The 22,131-nt window shown below is 35.9% G+C and overlaps 1 protein-coding gene across 1 annotated transcript in view; it reads left to right on the top strand.

Moving 5' to 3' along the window:
- L3mbtl4 (L3MBTL histone methyl-lysine binding protein 4) overlaps positions 1 to 22,131 on the top strand; it is a 464,449-nt gene that overhangs the window by 205,639 nt on the left and 236,679 nt on the right. The window contains exons 11-12 of the mRNA XM_027942948.2: positions 13,359 to 13,444; positions 17,118 to 17,228. Coding sequence (XP_027798749.2) covers positions 13,359 to 13,444; positions 17,118 to 17,228 — 197 coding nt within the window. The remainder of the gene's footprint in view (positions 1 to 13,358; positions 13,445 to 17,117; positions 17,229 to 22,131) is intronic.

The raw sequence follows: 22,131 nt of genomic DNA, 5'->3' as shown, positions 1-22,131 counted from the left end.
CTTGTCAGCTGAAAGTTACTTTTCTTGCTTTTTTTTTTCAGTTACCTTGAATGGTATTGCTATGTAAAAAATAATTCTGGTTACTTTATGTGTGTATGAATTGGCAGGACTCTACATTGCTTTGAGTGGCTTTTTTTTTTTTTTTTTACTAGTTTAAACTGCGCTATAAAGATTGTTTTTTCAACTGCCTTATATGGGTGAAAATCTGTTCTATAGTTGCTGACAGGATGTTCCACCCCTGCCAGCCTCCTGAATAATCTGGGCAGGTGGACTGGAAGCCCTGTGGAGCCATGATGGTTGTCAGGGCACATCTGACCGACAGGGTGACTATCTTCAGAAAGGACAACCCTGCATAGAGTGTCTCTCCAAATGCGGATTGCTGTCACAACACAGTCAGACTGCAACTAAACTGAAATCCAGTTGAGCAAACATGTCTTCTATATTGACAGAATGGAGAGAACCAAATAAGAATAAAACAGGATGCTTGCTTTGAAGGAAGGACTTTTTTTTTTGGTAACAGCTTTATTGAAGTATAATTTCATATACTATACAGTTCATTACTTTAAAGGACTTTTAGCATATTTATGGAGTTTTGTAACCATCACCACATTCAGTTTTATAATGTCTTTATCACCCAAAAAAGAAATCCCAAAATATTGAAATATTATTCCCCAATTCTCCATAACTCCAAGCCCTTGGCAACATTATTTACTTTGACTGAACATTTGCTTATTTTAGACATTTCATATAAATAAGAATCTTATCACATGGCTTTTTGTGTCTGGCTTCTCTCAGTGAGCATAATTATTTTTAGGTTCACCCATAATGTAACATGTACATCTTTTGTTTTATTTCCAAGTAACATTTATTTCACTGAATGGATAAACCACAAATTTGCTTATCCATTTGTCAGTTAATGGGAATTCAGGCTATTTGTGCTTTTGAGCTGTTCTGAATAATGCAGCTATAAACATTTGTTTATAGGTTTTGTATGAACATGTGTCTTCATATCTCTTGGCTATATACCTGTGACTGGACTTGCTGGGCTTTCTGGCAATTCTACATCCAGTTTTTTGAGATGCCAGTCTTTTACACAGAGTCTGCACCATTTTATGTTCTCAGCACCAGTGCATCATGAGGTTTCCTCTTCTGCATCCTCACCATCACTTGACCAGTATGTCAGATTACTTTAGACACTGATCTGTTTTAAAAGCAACTTTGTGATATTTTTGTCAATTGGTTTCATAGCTGGAGAGATTGGTTAACTGGCCAGGGTATATTGTAGATCCAGTAGCAGTCCTGTTAACTGGCTTCAAAAACTCTGTTGCCCTTTCTTTCACCATGCTGCAGGGTCTTCCTGAGTGTAGTGAAAGGAAAACTTTCAGAGGAGTCCTAGGAACACAGAGTGAGAGCTAGTTTTACAGTGGAAATAGTGTTTGAATTCATCTTTGAGAGATGAGTAAAAATTTAATAGGGAAATGCAATGGAAGGGAATATTAGGTAGAAAGAAGAGTACACACAGAAGCTAAATGGCAGAAAGTCCCTGCCTGCTTAGAATTAGAACACCTGGAATAACATGGGGCTACAGGGTGTGGTGGGGTAAAGGGGAATTCGAAGCAAAACGTGGCAGAGCATTGGGCTCATACTGATTGTGAATAGCCTTGTAAGTTTTTACTTTATTTAAAATTTGAAACATTTTAAGCATTTAGAAGAGTTGTAAGAATAGCAAAGGATCTTCTCCCTGTCAAACTAGATGAGATTAAGTTCCCAAAATCAAAGTTTTAACTGTCACACCATAATATCCTTCATAGCACAGACAGATAAGCCAGCAGAAGAACATCCAGGATCACATGCTCTTCCATTTGTCCTGTCTCCTTTGTATCCTTCAGTATGTAACCATTCTTTCAGTCCTTCCTTGACTTTCATGAACTTGACATTTATGAAGATTGCAGGCCCATCCTTTTGTAATGTGCCCCTCAATTTGGGTTTGTCTGATGCATCTCTAGAGGAATATTCCAGAAGTGAAGCTGTGTTCTCATTGCATCCTATCAGGTGGTGTGTCTTTCCTGTTTATCATGACTAGGATCACTTGATTGGTGGTGAGGGTCACTTTTCTCCACTGTAAAACTATCTTTTAAGAATTAATCCCTGTTTGCTGAGGAGTTACCTCAAGATTATGGAAATGTTCCATTCCTCATCAAACTTTTACTTGCTAGTTCTATCATTCCTTGATGAATTATTTGTTGGTTGATTTTTTGCTAACTAAAGATGTTCTAATTACATTATTATTCCTTCTATGTTTATTAGTTGGCTTCCTTATGGTTTTATGGAGTCGCAATCCCTTGTTCATTCAGAGCACTGTCATCTGCTACTTGGTGATCTACCAAGCCCTATTACTTGATCTCAGGACTTAAGGTGTACTGGGGGCTGTTAAACTAATGAGTAGCCCTTACAAATAATATCAAAGTGATTAATAAAGGAGGTTAACACCTGGCCCCAAAGAGGAAGAAAAATTCTTTGTGGAGAGAATTATATGATTGTGTATTACTCTCTGACAAATTAATATGAACTTAGTGATTTAAAACAACACAGATTTGTTATCTTATAGTTCTGGAGATGTGGAGTTCAACGTAGGTTTTAGTTCAGTGTTAGAGTATTAATAAGGAGTTAGTAAGGCAGATCAATTGAGGGCATTTTATGCAAAGTATTTAAAAGCAATAGCAAGGATTTTATAGTCAAATCTGTGATATTACTTATGTTTGGGGAGGATTTTATTGGTAGTAGTAGGTCAGATTAGAAAGGAGGAGTGGGGGGACCATTAGGGAGACTCATGATATATGAAAATAAGAGGTGAGGCCTTAACCAAGGTTTTGGATATTGGGGCTAGGCTATCCCAGATAGTCTGTGAATGCTACTTACTTGGTTTTGTAAGTGACTAAATAAGAAGACATGTATGAACTCATTACCTAGAGTATTTTGAAATCTGAAAGTCCCTGTGAATTGAGGGTCCAGGGAAATAAATTTGGTACCTGAACTTGCAAGGCTCTCCTTTCTTATAAATATCTTGTTTTACAATAATTACCTATTTATTTTACATCCCAACAAAAAGTCACCGAAAGTGGAGAAAAATCAAGCTTGCATGTTTTGTCAACTGCTGGAAAATTTTCTGTGGCCATTTGGTACAACATATAGTGTTGATTCAGCATTGTATCTGCGTCAGGTAGACCATTCACTACCACAGGTCCCTGAAGCCAGCTTTGCTGTGGGTCCATCAATAGGTGACACCTGCCACTCTGGCATGTTATTAATTCTTTCTTCTTGTTCATCACCTTGATTGAAAATCATATCATTATATCCCCAAGGCATTTTGCAGACACTGATTTTCTATGTATTTTATAGAAATGCTGTAGAAAAATAGTGGGTTTTTTTTGTTGTTGTTGTTTTGTTTTTTTTTTTTTTTACTCTGCAAAGGGTTCTCAGTCAGCCTCAGCCAAATTCTATTCTATTTTTTAATATTTATTTTTTTAGTTTTAGGTGGACACAATATCTTTATTTTATTTTTATGTTGTGCTGAGGATAGAACCCAGGGCCTCATGCGTGCAAGGTGAGCAGTCTACCACTTGAGCCACAACTCCAGCCCCAAATTCTATTCTTTATGAGTTATTTTATTTTACCATAGGCTCTTTATACATTGAGGTGAGGCTGTGGATTTCTAATAAGTCAAATTTCTTTAAAACAAAGGCACAAAATATTTTTCTTAAATAAAGTTATAGAAATTTTCTAAAATATACAACATTTTAATGTGCAAATTACAAATATTAATACCGCCATTAGATATAGCTTACTATTCTGTTATTCCCTCACCCACACTGTTTACTTTAGAGTGTGTGTGTGTGTATGTATGTATGTATGTGTGTGTGTATATATATATATATATATATATTACATACTGGTAATTTAAAATTGTAATCACAATTAAAATTGTGATTTTGTTGTTCATGCTGCCTTTATAACTGTTTCTTAAACCTGGAAATATAATTTTTACATAGTCTGTTTTCTTTAAACAGTTTTTGAGAACCTAACTGTTAATGGCTACACAATTATCTTTCTTATGAGTATGCCACAGTTTATTCCGTTTTTTTCTTTGTATTATACATTAACTTTTTGGTTCTTATGTTCAATGATGGAAAATATCCTTTTAAATAAGTTATATACGTTTGCTTTTTCTCTATGATTCCTTTAAGTAGAATTATTGGATAACAGAATATGGAAAAACTTAAAGCATTTGATAAATATTTTCAGGTTGCCCTCCAGAAGCTTTTCTTCCTTCCATGAATAGTATTAGAAAATCAGAACATGAAAATGAAAAAAAAAAAAAAAAAAACAGAAACAAAATGAAATCTCTCTAAATATAGACAGAGTTTTCTATGAACATTGTATTAGTAAGGACTCTGTTTTACTCACATTTTATCCACAACTCCTGGTATATAGGATACCCAATAAATCACATTGCTTTTTTTTATTATTGGTTGTTCAAAACATTACAAAGCTCTTGACATATTATATTTCATACATTTGATTCAAGTGGGTTATCATATTGCTTTTAAAAAGAAAATATAGAGCAAATCTTTGTGACTTTGGATCTGTCAATGATTTCTTGAATCTGATAGCAAAGGCACAGGCAACAAAAGAAAAAAAGTAGGACTTCATGAAAATTCAAAAAGCAGCCTAAGGAATGGGAAGAAATATTTGCAAAAACAATAAGGGATGAATATTGAGAATATGTAGAGAATACTTTAAATGCAGCTCCAAAAATCAAACAACCCAATTGAAAAATGGGCAAGGGGTGTGTTTGAGAGTGTGGCTCTTGAGGTGGAGTGCTGGCCCTGGAATGTGTGAGACCTGGAGTTCAATCCCAGGCACTGCCAAAATAAACAAATAAATAACAACAGCAGCAACAAAAATGTGGAAAGGAACTGTGTACACATTTCTCAAAGAAGATATATAAATGACCAATAAGCACATGAAATGATGGTCAGGAATCACAAATCATTAGGGAGAAGCAAATCAAAACTGTAAGATATCATCTTACACCATTTCCTGAAAACAAATAAACAATACCCCGCCCCCCACACCGAAAAATATCCAAACAACATACCGAAAACCCAAACAAAAGAACAGGTTCTAGTTAGAATGTGGAGAAATTGGAACCCTGTTGGTAGGGTCCAACAGTTTCTGTTGAGACATTAAGACAACAATCTTCAGCCCCACACTGTTGCCTTCAGAAATGTCTGGTGCCTTCAATTCCTGAAGCTTTCCTAGATTCTGCAGTATAAATTAGCTGCTACTTTTTATTGGTGTTCTCCTTTAGAAAATTTATGTTTTAGCCTTCTCAATGTTGCTAAGTCAGTTCCCTGCCTCCACCCAACCATTGGCTTCTTTTTTATAGTCACAGAAAATTTTTGTTGACACAGCTCATCTGTTTTTTAGCTGTTCTCATTTGGCTTTATATCCTCATATTAGTGGTGTTTTTACTTATTGACTTTTGTCTAAATAACTTATGCTCTTACTGTTTTTAACTGCAGTTTTCTAGTTAACCCTCTGTTTCTTCTTCCATGCAGGTTAGTTGCTCCTTGCTAGGAAATAGCAGCTGATGCTAATCCCTCCTTATTAGTTACCATAAGCTAGCTAGTATATAAAACTACTCCAAAAATGTAATGCCTTTAACACATTAGGCATTTCTTTCTTTCTCCTGTTACAGTAAAATCAGTTGATGAGAATTAGTTCTGTTCCATGCAATTATCCTGAGATGGGGGCTCCTTTGGTCTTTGGAATTCTGCCCATTTAGCCTGAACTGATGGATGTACATGGGAGGGCTTGAGGCACCAAACTCTGGAGTGGCTTAATGCATTTCTACTCACAGGTGTTGCCTAGCATTCACTCACAGAACTGCATCTAACCACAGAGGAGTCCAGGAATTACAGTTCAACTTTCTGCCCAAGAAGAAAATAGTTTGAATCATTGGCATTCTATGCTGTATATATTTTACCATTTATCATATAAATGCATATTCACACACATGGACACACTTATAAACCATAAAGTCTTGAACTTTTGTCCTTTCTTCATCATTGTGCTCTAAATATTTCATTGTATTAGGTACATATATGTCCATCATTTTTTTTTTTGTCTTGCAAACTCTGTTTTCTGGCCTTTTAACTCATTTGCTATATATATTAGTCAGCTTGGCATTAAAGTAACTAAAATATTTGACATAACAACTTAAAGGAGAAAAAGCTTATTTTGGCTCATGGTTTTAGAGGTCTCAGACCATGGTTAGCCAGCTTCATTGCTTTGGGGGTAGGAGGGACATAGAGAGGGAGACAGCGCACCACAAGGGGTGAGAGAGCATAAAATCTTTCTGAGGCATACCTTCAGTTGCCTGCTTCCTCTAGGAAGGTCCCACCTTTCAGTGATCCATTCAGCCATCAATGGATCAAGCCCTTATGATCCAATCACTTCCGCAAAGTCCCTCCTCTGAACATAATATGATCCATACCATAATAGTGTAGTTCTAATTCTTTCTTCATAATGACCGTATAATATGTCATGATGCATTGTATTAATATTAATTCAGCTTTTCATCTGTTGATAAGTATTCATTTAAAAAAGTCTATATTGATATTCTGGTAGCATTTACAAGGGAACAGCTAAAAGTATGCTTTTTTCTGTGTTTTAGAACTAGAAGTCTGGTGTTGAAACTTATGAATAAATGTTGATAAAATGCTGGTTCATTTTCAGAAAGTAAAGCTGCTATGATTTATATTTTGGAAGGTGGAATGTACTTGGTAAGGATTATAGCAGTTGTTTTCTCTACATTCTCTTGGACACCCTAGGTATTCTTCATGTTTGATGGATATATAGAAATGTTAATGTTTGATAACCAAGAACTATTTTACTTAATAATATCTTTGCAAAGTTAAAATTGCTATAGGAATATTTATAGTAAAATAAATCTATTTAATGTCAATACTATTAACATTTTTAGCTAAAGGATTATATTTTAGATAGTAATATGCTAGTTCCTACAGATGGCCTCCATTGGCATAAGGTAGGTACGAGTTCAGAGACAAATTTAAATAGTAATTAATTAATTAAACATATATTAACTGGGTGTCTACTAAGGGTGAGGCACAACTAGGAGCTGAGGAGGTAATAAAAAATAATAAAGACTTGACATGACTTTGACTTATGAGTATAATTAAGCCAGTCACAGAATTTCACTGAATGGAATATTACATGTTTAGTGAAACAGAAAAGAAAACAAAAGTAAAATAACTTCAAAAATTTATTATTTTATTACTTTTTAAATATACAACAGCAGTGGAAAGCATTACAATTCTTATTACACATATAGAGCACAGTTTTTCATATCTCTGTAAACAAAGTATGTTCACGCCAACTTATGTACTTTTTTGCATTACAATTTTTAATACACATATATACCACAATTTTTCATATATCTGTTTGTATAAAATAACTTTTTAAAACAGTTCTATGTTAGATAACCGGGGGCCGAGTGGGTGGAGGGAGAGAGAGAAAAAACATGCCAGACCCTGAGCAGCCAGTGCTACTCAGACAGGCTGTTTCCTGATGATGTCACTAGACACAGAGGAGATTTGGTTTCCTTACATAGTTTGTTTTGAGTATACTTCAGTTCGGCCATACTTTGAGAAAAAACAATTACAAAATGAGCCCTCTGACAAGTGTCCAATGCCTATACCAAAGAATTCTCCAATGTGATTGATGATCAACTGAAAAATCTGATACCTGTTATAAATATTAAGGAATCTAAATTGATTTCTCTTGCCAGAAGGATATTTTAATTATGATGAGCTAATTATGAGTGCAGAACTTCTGCCATCCAAGGTACCATAAATATGAAGTCTGTTTCAACATGATTTTTCCAAATACGGTGAGCCCAGATTAGGCTTAACAGTGATGATGGTATCATATATCTTTATGTCAATGTGTTTCTTTAGTCTAATACTAAGTAGTATAGTGCAGTCTAACTTGGGATCATTAGTGACTACTTGATGCTGTGGTCATCTTCACAAAGAGCCTGTCTGCTGTGCAGAAGCTACCCTGCAAGGTGCAGCTTTCTATCAGAGGTAACGTCCTCAGTCTCTACCACTGAGAGGCCTGTACTCTGGGGTGAGCTGCTGCTCTGCCTTGGGAATGCCGTGAGTGCCATCTGAAACCGAGAGATAAAGAAGTGAGGGGCTTTCTTAGATAATCCAGGCTTGTGCAGTGTTGGCAAAAACCACTCAGGGTTTACTTGGTATCAGGCACATAATTCTCATTCCTCTGATGGTGCTTTCTTTTGAATTGAGGCCTAGCAGCATGCTCTTTAGACGCTTCTGTTTTTACAAATTGCATATATGAAGACATTGGCTCTAGCTTTGACTTCACTTCTAGCTGAATTACCTTGGATATGTCACTTAAAATACCAGGTTTCACTTTCCTCATCAATAAAACAGAGTTAGATGAAGCATTCTGTTAAGTGCATCCAGCATGTGTGTTTGCAGTTGATATCCTATCTATTCTAAACTTTCTCCTCAGACTCTTTAACTGATTGCTTTTTATTGCTGGTCATTAAATGGAACTTTTGCCCATTACTTAAAAATTGTTTGTCCTAGCACACCTGTGATTTTTGGTTCCTGAATTTGCCACCATCATATCAAGGTCTGTCATGTTTCTCATTGGAATAGTCACCCAGATCAGAAGGTCAGGGACTTCAGGGCTTGTGCTGTTTATCACATTTCTTTAGAAAGAATGTTCAGTGGCAAGGTTAAGTTTTGGAGAAAAATAGCCAAACTCACACCTATCTTTGTCTTTCTCATATGGAACAAATTATTAAGGAATATCACATTTGTCTTATACAGATGTCACCAGTAAGATGACCTTCTCTTGGTATCATCCCGGCTTCAGTGCTGCTGTGGACCCTTAGCCAGTATTGATACACTGACATCATCTTGTTCTAATGGTACCTATGGTACAAACATTAGACAAACACCTGTTTTTTCAGAGTTCCTATCAGAATTGTGAGACTTTTCATCTCACCTCTCTGTCATTCATGAGCACCACAATATTAAATGCAAACTTCTCAGGAATTACCATTTTATTCATTTAGCAAATATTCACCAAGTACTTATAGAATTCTGAGAAGAAGTTGCATTGATGTGGACAAATTCCTATAATGGGTCAGCTTATATTCTAATGGAGTAAGGGAAACAAGAAGTAGTAAAATAATGTGACATGTTAGTGATAAGAACTGTGAAGAAAAATAAGGCAAGTGGTGGGGTTAGGAAGGGCACATGTATTTGGGGGAGGGAATTCCATATTACATGGGGAGTTCAGGACTTGGTGAGCCTCTGACATTTGAGCATCAACATAAAGAAGATGAGGTGGCACATCTGGAGATCTCTGAGGAGAACTGTCTAGTTTCTAGGAAAAAGAACAACAAGTGGTAGCACTTAAGGAGCGAGGATTTGTCTGTGTTCTAGCTGTAGCAGGAGCTGAGCAAACAGGAGCTGAGGTGAAGACAGCCATGGGGCCGAGTTTTATAGAGACTTGTAGGTTATTATTAGGACTTGCTTTTTCCTTGAGTGATATAAGAAGCTATTGGAATACGTGTTTAGCTTTCCTCTAACTTCATTCGACCCTTCAGTTTTTCTTTCTGCTCCTGTACATACTGGTGTCCTCCAGAAGGCCTGGAACCCTTTCCACTCCAAGTGCTTGATGGAAAAAGTCTCCCCTGATCCCTGCTTCTTCACATAGCACTTTCTCCGTTCCCATCCTTGAGGCCACCATTTCCCTGTGGCCCTTAAAGCAGGCAGCTTTATGCTGCCACGTCTCATGTAACCTTCCTGATTCTGAAGTAGCTCTAGGCTGCTGAGAAAAGCCTTTCCTCTCGAAGGCTCTAGCTGTCCTGTTCCCCTACACCATGCCCCTTCTTTCACTGCCATCTAGTTGCATTCTAGTTATTCTCCAACATTAATTGAAGATAATTTTCACCTGGGCCTTCCCATCACAAAAGAATTGCTGGCACCAACCATTGAGAAATTCCAGGCTGCCGTTTGATGTCCTAATCCCATAGGTCCTTGATCTCAGTTTCTGTGACAGTTTTCCCTTGACTTGATTCAGCAAGCTGTGTTCTCAACCATAGGTTGGACCTCATTTTTCTTCAGGGATCATCCATCTCTTTGAAGTTTCAAACTCTAAACATTGTGGAATGAATGAATACCTCTAAACAGTATGAAGGGCAGTTTCCAACCTTGTGCCTATATTCCCATATTCTCACCCTCCCAATATAACTTTCGTGGCCTCAGGGTCTGGACCCTGAGGCCTAGAAGGATGGACCTGGGTCTTCAGTACCAGAGGGAGTCAGGGACTATGTACAGTGCATGCATAATGGAGCCAGACACCATTGTTCAAACCCCATTTCTTCCATTCCTAACTGCACAACACTGGACATGCTCTCAGCTTTTCTGAGCCTCACCTATGAAATGTGAATGAAAAGGTATAACTCAGGTCCATGTGAGGAATAAATGACTTAATGCAAATGAAATGCTTGGTACAGTGCTTACCCATAAAGGAAATCCAGTTAAAGACTGACCTTTTTTATGAGGAGTTAAGGTTCTATAGGATATGCTGTTCTATGGACTGGTCTCAAATATTTCTTCTTGTTTCAAGTAGGAACTTAGACTTATGAAAAGCTAATACCCTGGTATTTCCACACAGTGAAGGGATCTACCTGGCCCTTCTCTGCACCTCTACTCTGGCCTCTCAAGGCCTACCAGGATAGGGCTGGGCCAGGAGGAAGGCAGTGGGAAGAGTCCTGAGGCCATAGTCATTCTGCTCTTGCTTGGGTTGATTGGACAGGGAATATATAGGTACCTGTTCTTCTTTTGCATATACATAACTTATTTCTGGAAAGTAGTACAGAAGAAGTTGTTTAAGGATCATTTACAATGTCACAGCCTTTTATTTTCACATGTTCCTCATGAAAAGAGAAGGAAAGAATGGTGCTTCTTATGGCAGCATGCCAGGTTTCTTTGTGAGGCGGGGCAGGAACGTGTGGCTGCCTTTCTCATCAGCCTTGCCTCCTTTCTGCAGTTCTCTACGTTATGTTTTGTTTTGTTGTCCTTCCATCTCACTGAATCCTCTAGCCAGGCACCTAGGTGAGGAAAACCACTGCTGATGGGGTGAGGGGTGAGGGTAGTTCAAAAGCCTTGTAGAAAGGTAGAGATCCAAAATACAAGAAATGGCTTTTTTTAAGTGTGTGCTATAAAATTAAATGCAATTGTGAAAATAACTATTGAAACCAAAGATATATAGCATAGTTCATATAAGAAAGTGCAGAAAGCAAAGGAAATCCCAAGAGAGCTTTAAAAAAAAATCCAGCTTGAGATGTATTTATGAAAGAGAAGAAAAACTGTTTATCAAAGCAAATGCATATTATTTTAAAATTGTATTTAGAGGGTGTTGAAAATAGACACACGTAAGCCAAAATAATTTAAAAGTAAAAAATGATGAAGCAAAGCGTTCCATGATCTAGCAGTTTTACTTCTGGATACATTCCAGTGGAATGGTCACTAAAAAGAATGTACTTGAATGTTCACAGCATACATTCCATGTAATCCCCAAATAGAAACTGTCTAAAGGACTGTGGTAAATATAATGGATAGAAAGTAAATTGTAAAATACTCACATGATGGAATATTGAACAACAATGAAAATTAATGTTTGCATTCAGTAATCATGTTTTGCATGACCCTCACAATCAGAATGTTGAACTAAAGAGGTTCTCCATGAATGAGCCCTTACTGTGTGATTCCATTTTTATAAAGGTAAAACAGAACCAGCAAAAACAGTCTCCTGGCTGGAAGCCAGGGTGGAGTTTCTCTGGAGAAGGCTGTAGTTTTGATTAAAAGGGAATATGATGGGGATCGGGATGAGTTGGTGGGGCTGTGGTGAAGTTTAGGTTTTGATCTGGCTCAGGTTATATAGGCTATCCCCTTGATTTGTGTACTTTTCTTTAAATATACTTTATTTTAGAAAAAGTTTAATAAGTAGTAAGACTGTATCAAAACAAATATTAAAAAGTGTTGGGAACATAGCTCAGTGGTAAAGCATCCCTGAGTTCAATCCCCAGTACTAGAAAAATATTAAAAGTAAGAAGAGGGAAACATTATCAGAAATGCTAGGTAACTACTAGAAAATGCTTAAAGACTTTAGCATACTGCTTCAGGCTTTAGGCTTAGTTATAAAAAGCATTTTTCATAATGTAACTAAGTCATAATTATGCATGTTGATACTAAACCTTACGATGGACACACATACACATACATACAAGATAAATTTTTGTTGATCTAGTGTTACACCAAGAAAAAATCCTCACATTCCCAAAGCAGGAGTTGTGTACATCTTGTGTAATAAATTCGATATTATTAATTTTAAACCACTGCAACAATTAACCATGTGGAATACCTCTTAAATAACTATTCGACCAGTGATTCAATTAATACTACAAAGACAGAATATAATCTTTTTATAAAGTAAAAGAGAGAAAAACAAATGCATTATGCATAGACGTATGCCCAGATGCTTGGTGCTATTGAGTGGAAACAATGACAAGCTCATAGTCTTAAACTATTTTATTATATGAAAAACATGAAAATAAGTTGATTATAATTCAGTTTGATTAAAAGAGAATAAAACAATCCTAAGGAAAGCAGGAGGAATGTAGTGATAAGAGTAAAAGCAGCAAAAAAAAAAAAAAATAATAATTAGAATAGACAAAGGAAATCAGAGCTGATGAATAAGTATAAGTACTTACTCCTTGAAAGGACAAAGGTAACAATGCAGCATAGACAGAAAGGAAAGATTATTAGTTTTTCCAACTGAATGGTTTGAGTTCAGGTGGCTTGAATTTTCAAACTTCTTAGGAACCTTTTGTTGGATCCAGGAGCCAGAGTCCTGGGTGTAACCTGCTTCTACCAAGTGCTTGCCTAACCATTTGACATTGGCCAAACCAATTGATCTTGTGGAGTGAGTGAATGAACCAGTGAATGATTGCTTGCATGCATTAATGCTTTGGCTCTCTCAGAGGGGAGCATAAGACTTAAGTGAGGTTCTTAGCATGGGGCCTGTTAAATAATGGGCCTTCAGATAACAGTGTTATCATTACCAAATGTTTTATAGAAAATGGGAATCTGTGAGTAATCTTTGTATGTTTGTTTGTTTGTTTATTTATTTATTTATTTATTTATTTATTTATTTATTTATGTTTTTAGGATATCCTGACCCAGAAAATTTTTCCTGGCCAGAATATCTGCAGACTACCCAAACTAATGCAGTTCCTGCCAAAGTTTTTAAAATGGTAAGTTCTATATAGGTATATACTCTTACCTTTAAACAAAATCCTGTTGAGTCCTCCTTTGTGTAGGATTTTAAAATTATTCTAGATTTTTCTTTATAAATTCAAGTTGTGTTTTTAATAACCAATTTGTTTTGCTTTTCTTAAAGTTAAGAATACAAAGTAAGTAAAGTAAACAAGCAGGGTCATTTGCTATCATTCCTATATACCAATGCAGGTGATGATTTTCTTTTTGGAAAAAGCACAGTGCAGCACATCAGTGGCACTGCTGACAGCACCTCAGCAGGGGTGGAGGTGTGGAAGCTCCCAGTGCCATGAGCTTGCATGTCCCTTTCTCAGGGACTGTTTGAATAGCAATGGCCATAATCAAGTAGGTGAACCATCATCTTTGTGCATAGTTTTATCCACTTTTGAGAGGAACATTCCTTTTAGCATTTTTTTAGAATACTGATTTTTACAGTTCAAACTTATTTTAAGGTACTTTTCCAGGGTTGAACTAAGTATAGATAAATTTTTAAAAGAAAACACATAGATAGAAATAGTATAATCAGAAATATTTATGTTCCAAATCAGTGATTTTCAAATTGTTCCTTTCTGATTCTAATTGTGGGCTTCAGGCTCCTCAACTTGTCTTAAATCAGAATTTTATGTGTAGGGTTTATTCATGTGATTTCATTTCCTAGAGTTTTCTAGGTATTAAAAGGCGTTAAAACAAAAATGCTTTTTCATCTAAAAAAAATTGGTCGTAATAGTCTAGATTTGATGGTGAAGTATAATAAGATTAGGGAAACCATAGCTAAAGTCCTACAGAGGTTTTATGAATTGCAGAATTTCAAAGAGCAAAAATACCTAAGTACTGGTAGTTTCTGTCTTGTCTTCTTTCAAATCTTTGTTTTACTTCTTGAACAGGAGAAGTATAAGAAAACAAGGAAAAATTTCACTAAAAAGACGAATTTCAGACTCTGTCTTTCACAAGGTTGTTGTGGATTCTGCTCAAGAATGTCTCTTTGGCATCTGTAATACTAAACAATTAATTACCTTTGTTGTTCAGAACAGTGACCTTGGCAAGAAAAAATTTCAGAGACCTGATAATACTCAGTATATTCCATTTAATTGATGTAATAATGCATTCTAGGAAGAAAATATGCTTCTGAAAAAGCTGAAAACATACCAGATACTGGAGAAAAATTTAACTATTTATTAATCATGTATCAGTAGAAGTTTTTTTCTTATTGCCAATTCTAGATTTGAGGAGTTCAGTACACTTTCATTTCCAATAAAATCAATTGAACACTTTTATGTGTAATAGCATTCAAAGAAAAACTTTCTACTAATGTCTCAAAACTGTCAGATTTGTTTTGTGACTTTGATTTCTGTTGCAGGGTCGGGGAGAGGATTTAACCTAGGTGTGCTTGACCACTGAGGCACATACTGAGCCCTTTTAATTTTTTTTTTTTAATTGTGAGACAGGGTTTCACTAAATTGCTTACAGCCTTACAAAGTTGCAGGGTCTGGCCGTGAACTTGGAATCCTCTTGCCTCAGCTTCCAGAGCTGCTGAGATTACAAGCATGTGCCACTGTGCCCAATGTGACTCTGATTTTGATTGTTGAAATTCCTTAGTTTGAATGATTTGGCATGTCCCAGTACGTTTCCCCTTCTGTTTTCTTTATTGCCTGTGTGTCTGTCACCATGAACTCTTGGTTTCTAGCATTTTAAAGACTTGAAAGAAACTTCAACTAAGTTCAACTCTGTAGTGTTATGATATGAAGTGACAAAAAACATAGATATGGCTTAAAATTATATCATGGTATATTTAAAAGATTTAACAGTTGAAATTAAATATGCTTTTAACTAAGCATATTTTAAAATTTAGATTTATGAAGAATCATGGTTTTTTTGTATTGCTTATTAAATAATTTTACCTTCTAGCCATATAGTCCCAAACTTGGTAGGGAGAATAGTCAGCAATATCTATGTGTAAGGCTAATTTCAGAAAAGAAGATGAAAATAAGCTGATATGTAAGCGGAAATAAGAAGATAATGCTAAATGAAGTGAGCCAATCCCCCCCAAAAATAAATGCCGAATGTTTTCTCTGATATAAGGAGGCTGATTTATAGTGGGATAGGGAGGGGGAGCATGGGAGGATTAGACGAACTCTAGATAGGGCAGAGGGGTAGGAGGGGAAGGGAGGGGGCATGGGGTTAGAAATGATGGTGGAATGTGATGATCGTTATTATCCAAAGTACATGTATGAAGACATGAGTTGGTGTGAATATACTTTATATACAACCAGAGATAAGAAAAATTGTGTTGTATATGTGTAATAAGAATTGTAATGCATTATACTGTCATTTATTTTTAAAAAATCAATTTAAAAAATTTAAAAAAGATCCCCAATAATGGGAAAACATAACTCAACAGACAATTCATAAAGAAGAAATACAAATGACCACAAATTATGTGAAAGAAATGTTCAACATCCTTAGCAATCAGGGAAATTCAGATCAAAACTATATTGAGATTTCATACCAGTCCAGTCAGAATTGCATCATTTTTCAAAAATACAAATAATAAATGGTAGTGAGGATGTGCGGAAAAAGGTACACTCATCCATTTTTGGTGGAACTGCAAATTAGTATAACCACTTTGGAAAGCAATATGGAGATTCCTTCAAAGTCTAAGAATGGAACCACTATATGACCCAGCTATCCCACACCTCAGTTTTATCCAAAGGAACTAAAGTCACTATAGTGATACAGGTACATCAGTGTTTATAGCAGCACAGTTTACAATAGCCAAGTTATGGAACCAGCTCAGGTGCCTGTCACTAGATGAAAAAATAAGTGTGGTATATATACATATGGAGTTTTACTCAGCCATTAAGAAGAATGAAATTATGGCATTTGTTGGTAGATGTATGGACCAGGAGAACATCATGCTAAGTGAAATAAGCCAGACTCAGAGGGTCAAGAGTCAAATTTTTCTTTCCTATGCAGATGTTAGACCAAAATAAGAGGGGGAAAAAAAACCTGGTGGTGGAGAGTTGTGAATCACATGAAAACTGAGGAGAGATCAGTAGAGTATCTAGAAGGGGCTTGAGGAAAGGGAGGAGGGATAGGAAATGGGAGAAACAGCGCAATGATATCGACCAAATGATCCTATGTACATATGTGAAAATACTACAGTGAATTTCACCTCATGTATATCTATAAAGCACTAATTTAAAAAATATTACAAATAAATAGAAAGAAGACCAGTAGAATAGAGGAAAGGGAACAGGGAATGTGAGGAGGAGAGGGTTAGGATAGTACTGGGAACTAAATTGGTGAGAATTATATTCCATGTTTGCATAATTACGTCAGAATGAACACCAATATTATGTGTAATTATAATGCACTAATTTAAAAAAATCGTTTTGAACTTTGTTGTGAAAATTAATGAATTTATAATTTATTCTGTCTTTGTCTTTTAGCTATCTTTAAAGTGGCCCCAAATTCTCTCACAGGCTTTGTGACTCTGGTTAAAAAATATGCAAAAAATCCTATGTGTTCTGTAAACTAAATGCCAGTTGTATTAAAAATATGCTTGTTAAAACTGAAGTATTGTATTCAAAATTAATAGAAAATCTGAATTGCTGAATTTTCCACAACTTGTTACACTTGTATTTTTTTCAGAGGTTGCCTCATGGTTTTTTGCCAAATATGAAACTAGAAGTTGTGGATAAACGAAACCCCCGGTTAATTCGTGTTGCAACAATTATAGAAGTTGATGACCAAAGAGTAAAGGTGCACATTTTAAATTATTATGTTATTTTGGTCCTTTTTTCATGTGCTTTCTGTTTTCCCCTTCCTCAGTTTTTAATTCTCCTGCATGATAGTTTTCTGGGGAGAAAAACCTTCTGGATCTGATATGGAAGATTGACTGTGGCCAGGATGTGACTGGGACTAACACAGGAGGCAGTGTAACCTGCAGGAGGATACCTGCAGAGGCTCTGATTTTTTAGTGCAGGAGGAAAATAAACCTGTGTATAGCTTCCTATCCATTCACATGTCTTTGAGTGGAAAAATGTCTAGCTTGTCTGTATGTAAAGTGGGAAATCTATAGATAAGACTTCACTGACTTGGAAAGGAATTCTAGTACATTTCTGTTTGGATTTGCTGTTTAGATTTTCACTGTCAGGTGTTCTTTTTTTTTTTTTTTTTAATCATTTTGTTGGCATTACTTGATTTTTCTTGAAATTGTTATGAAACACCTTGAAATAATTATCTTTCTTTTCTTCTTTTCTTTGTGAAATTAAATACAATTTAAAAACACTTTAATCATCCTAGCTAAAAGAAGAAGTTATATTTTTGAATTAAAGATTTGATTAATAGATTTCTATACTGTCCATATTGATGACATTTTAAATATACACATTTTCAAAATGAAATTTTCATAAAATGAAATCTTTTCATCTTTTTTATACAGAGAACTGAAAGCATCTGTGGAATTCATTAAATCTTTATGAATTAAATCATATGAACAGCATATGACAGTTCAAAAACAATTTTCTACCTGTACACAGTTTATTTTCATAATGACAAAAAGATTGAAGTCAACTAATTTTAATATGTATTATATTAAAATATGTATTTGTTTGATGTACATTTTGATATAAAAGAAATTTTATTTATTATATCCTAATTTGAAAACAATATTAATTCATTTTATACTATATAATCAGTACACACATTTTGGCCAAGGTTTAGAGGTACATGCCTATCAATAGCACAAATGGGCAATGTCCTTTATTCTTCTAACAAGTGAAAATAATAATTATATTCAGGAATTATAGATATATTTTCTTCCATACTACCTTATTATTAATATTTTAAATTTAATGTTAATCATATTGCTTATGATCTTAATAATTTGTGTTTTTTTATTGTTTACTTTTATGGTAAATACTTTGGAAATAACTTTGGATATGATAATTGCCTTGTAAATTCAATCACATTTTGTCATTAGCTTTCATTTAAACATTATTGCCTTTCTAGGTAAAGCTCAATTTTAACAGCACATTAAATTTTACCTTGATGTGTAATTGACTGAAAATTTTCTTATTATTCATAAGATACACGCTGTAGAATCCAATGGATAATTTGTCATCAGTTTAGTATGTGAACAAATTGGATTAATATGTTACCTTAAAATATCATTTGAAGAAACTTTAGCTCCAAAAGTGAATGTCTTATCATCCTTATATACCATCTCAGCTTTGCTTTTCTAAATTCTCTTAAGCAGTTAGCTGATCCTTCCAAAGAAATAGTTCATGTATCTTTTTCTTATTCTTTTTCTTCATGGTAACTGCATTGTTCTTTATTGGAAGAAAAAGAGTTGAAAGGTATCTGGCACCTCTGAAAGAACCAGAACCTTAATAGTTATCTCTGCGGTGTGGGAAAATCAGAAATTCCTGTAGGATTTTAGGGCTAAATTAAGACACAGTTTTACAAGTGGCGCTCTCTACCCTGTGAAATGGTGCCTTACAGATTTTTTTTCTACTTAGCATGCAGTGTGCCGGACTTAGATCTGCCTTGCAGTGGCCATCAATATCTTGGGCTTGTGGTCTGCTTGAGGCCTGGCACACACAGTCCTGCTCCTGCAGCCCATTTCTGCAGATCCTGCCACAGACCCTCTGCTGACCATCCCCCTCACCCTCTGTTGGGCAGTCCCAAGGTTGGGAAAACACTTGTCTTGCTTCATGAGCTAGAAGGGAGAAGGCTACCTAAGGGTTGGGCATCTTGGGAACTTAAAGAAGAGCCAGGTGATAGCTTAAAATTCCAATTATTAGTTCCTAGGGAAATAGGGCTTCGAAGGTGAGCATCAGTTTGTTCTCTGAATTCTTATGTAAGGAGGTTGAGGTGTAGTAAATGAGGCTTTCTTTGATAGTTGAGAAAGCATTTGGAGCTTTCTGAAGTCCTTTTTGCCCAGCATAATGCTCTATTCCTCAATGTGTTGAACACATCATTCTGTAATTTTCTTTCTTTCTTTACTGTTTCTCTTTTTTTAAAGAATTTGTTCTAATTAGTTATACATGACAGTAGAATGCATTTTGGAACATTATATACAAATGGAGCACAACTTCTCCTTCCTCTGGCTGAACGTGGTGCAAAGTCACACTGGTAGTGTAATCATACATAAATATAGGGTTAAAATGTCCGTCTCATTCCACCGTCCTTCCCATCTCCACGTCTCCTCCTTTCCCCTCCCTTACTCCCCTCTGCACTATCTAGAGTACTTTCATTCTCTCCCCACTCCATTATGGATTAGCATCTACTTATGGAGAAAAATTGAAAGCATTCCCCCTAAAAACTGGAAGAAGACAGAGATGCCCTCTTTCACTACTTATTTTCAACATAGTCTTTGAAAATCTAGCCAGAGCAATCAGACAGACAGAAGAAATTAAAGGAATACAAATAGGAAAAGAAATCCAAACTATCACTCTTTGTTGATGACATGATTCTCTATTTAGAAGATCCAAAAAACTCCATCTGAAAACTTCTAGAGCTAGTTAGTAAATGAATTCAGCAAAGTAACAGGATATAAAATTAGTACCCATAAAAATGCATTTCTCTACATCAGTGATGAATCCATTGCAAGAAAAATTAGGAAAACTATGCCATTCATAATAGCCTCAAAAAAAAAAAAAACACTTGGGAATCATTCTGTAATTTTCTAAAATCAATATTCATCAAAGACTGTTTAATATTTGGATAATGAATGAAGGGATGTGTGAGTAAAGAAGTGGATGAATCAAATGTACTTTGGCATTTGGACAATTATTCGAACATAGATAAACTGTGTGTTGGTAATAAACCACTTTCCCTTTTTCTTAATTCCTATCTTAATTACTCTTCTTTTGGAAATCCAATTCAACAAAATGGACTGGGAAGTGCCCCTGGATTGGACAGATCTGGGTTGGACTCCTAGCTTTGAATTTTACTTAACCATGAGATTAACTTGATGGAGTTACTCAATGTACTTCAACTTTTCTTGTCTGTAGTTTGATGGATTAATAGTATCCAACTCATAGGCATGTTGTGAAAATTCAGTGAGGTGTCATATGTAAGATTCCTGGGAATGTTCGTGATTCTACAGGTGCTTTGGTGGTAGCTGTTGTGTTCAGTGTGAATTCAGTGTGCCTGTGAATATCCCGTGCTGCTCGCCAGGCTGTGTGTACAATTGTGTTATTAAAGGGGCCTCATAGGAGATAAGCCCACGCTCCTGGGTGAAGAGGACAGGGTTCGACTGGAGTTTCCTGGGGAACCTGAACATGACCCTCTGTGATGGTGCTGCTCACCTTTGACTGCGAGGAGTCAGACTATCCTAAAGAGACCACAACAGTCAGACAATAATCAGGATGATGGCTCTTTGTGCATATCAGACACTGTTCTGAGCACCCTGCATGTCCTCTCAGCACAACCATGTGAGAGAAAGTCCTGTGGTTATACCCACTTTATGAAGGAAGAAACGAAAGCCCAGAGAGGCCAAATTACTGGTCCCAGGCTGCTATCTTATGGGACCAGGGTTTGACACCCCAGCTTTCAAATAGAGGTTTTCATCTCTAGAGCTTATAACCTTTCTATTCCTTACTCATATGTTCTAATTTTTATTTATGCTAAATAAGTCCCTTTAGAAAGAGAGAGCAGATGTTGTGGGATGGAAAGTGGAAACCACTTATGTTCTTATTTTTATGTTCTAATTACTCTTATGTTCTAATTTTATTATGTTCTACTCTTATGTTCTAATTTTTCTTAATATTTTAAATTCTTTTCTTCTTACTTGTAATGTTCTATTTTTTATGCTAAATAACTCCCTTTAGAAGGGGAGAGCAGATGTGTGGAATGGAGAGTGGAGACCACCCGTGATCCCAGTATGCTTTGTCGTCTGTGCCTAAGCTCACACTGCCTGTCCTGTCTGGAGGTACCTGGGCACTCCTGGCATTCCCTGGCAGAGTGCAGCCAGTTCACTCTGCAAGTATGTAGCTGCCCTTATGTGCTTTGTTAGTTTCATTTTTATAATAGTTTTTTTGAGGTAGCGTTTACACATCATAAAATTTAACTATTGATTATATTCCATAGCTGTACAACCATTACTACTAAGCTTAGAACATTTTCATCACCCCCAAAACAAAACCATGCTCCCCTTAGTGGTCACTACTCATTCTACTATTCCCTTCTTCTGCCCAAGCTCCTGGTAATCACAGATTAGTGGATCTGCCTGTCCTTGGGCATTTCATAAACATAGAATCCTATAATGTGTGACTTTTGTGATGCCTTCTTTCATTTGACATATTGTTTTCAAGGTTTATCCACATGGATAAACTTTATGTACTTCATTTGTTCTTCATTCCATTTTATTTCCAAATAATATTCCCTTGTGTCGCAATTCCATATTTTATTTCTCCACTCGTCAGTTGATATTTGTTATTTCTACTTTGTGCTATCTTGAATAAAGCTCCTATGAGCATCTGTGGACATGTACTTTTATGTCTCTTGGGTATATTCATAGGAGTGGAAATGCAGGATCATAGGGTAGCTCTATGTTTGGCATTCCGAGAAACTTCCACTATGTTTTCTGAAGTGGCTGCATCATTTTACATTCCCACAGGCAGTACTTGAGGATTCCAGTCTATTCACATCTTTAAGA

This window comes from Marmota flaviventris, chromosome 16 (assembly GCF_047511675.1).
Source record: "Marmota flaviventris isolate mMarFla1 chromosome 16, mMarFla1.hap1, whole genome shotgun sequence".
NCBI lineage: Eukaryota > Metazoa > Chordata > Mammalia > Rodentia > Sciuridae > Marmota > Marmota flaviventris.
This window is presented reverse-complemented; position numbering and strand designations above follow the sequence as displayed.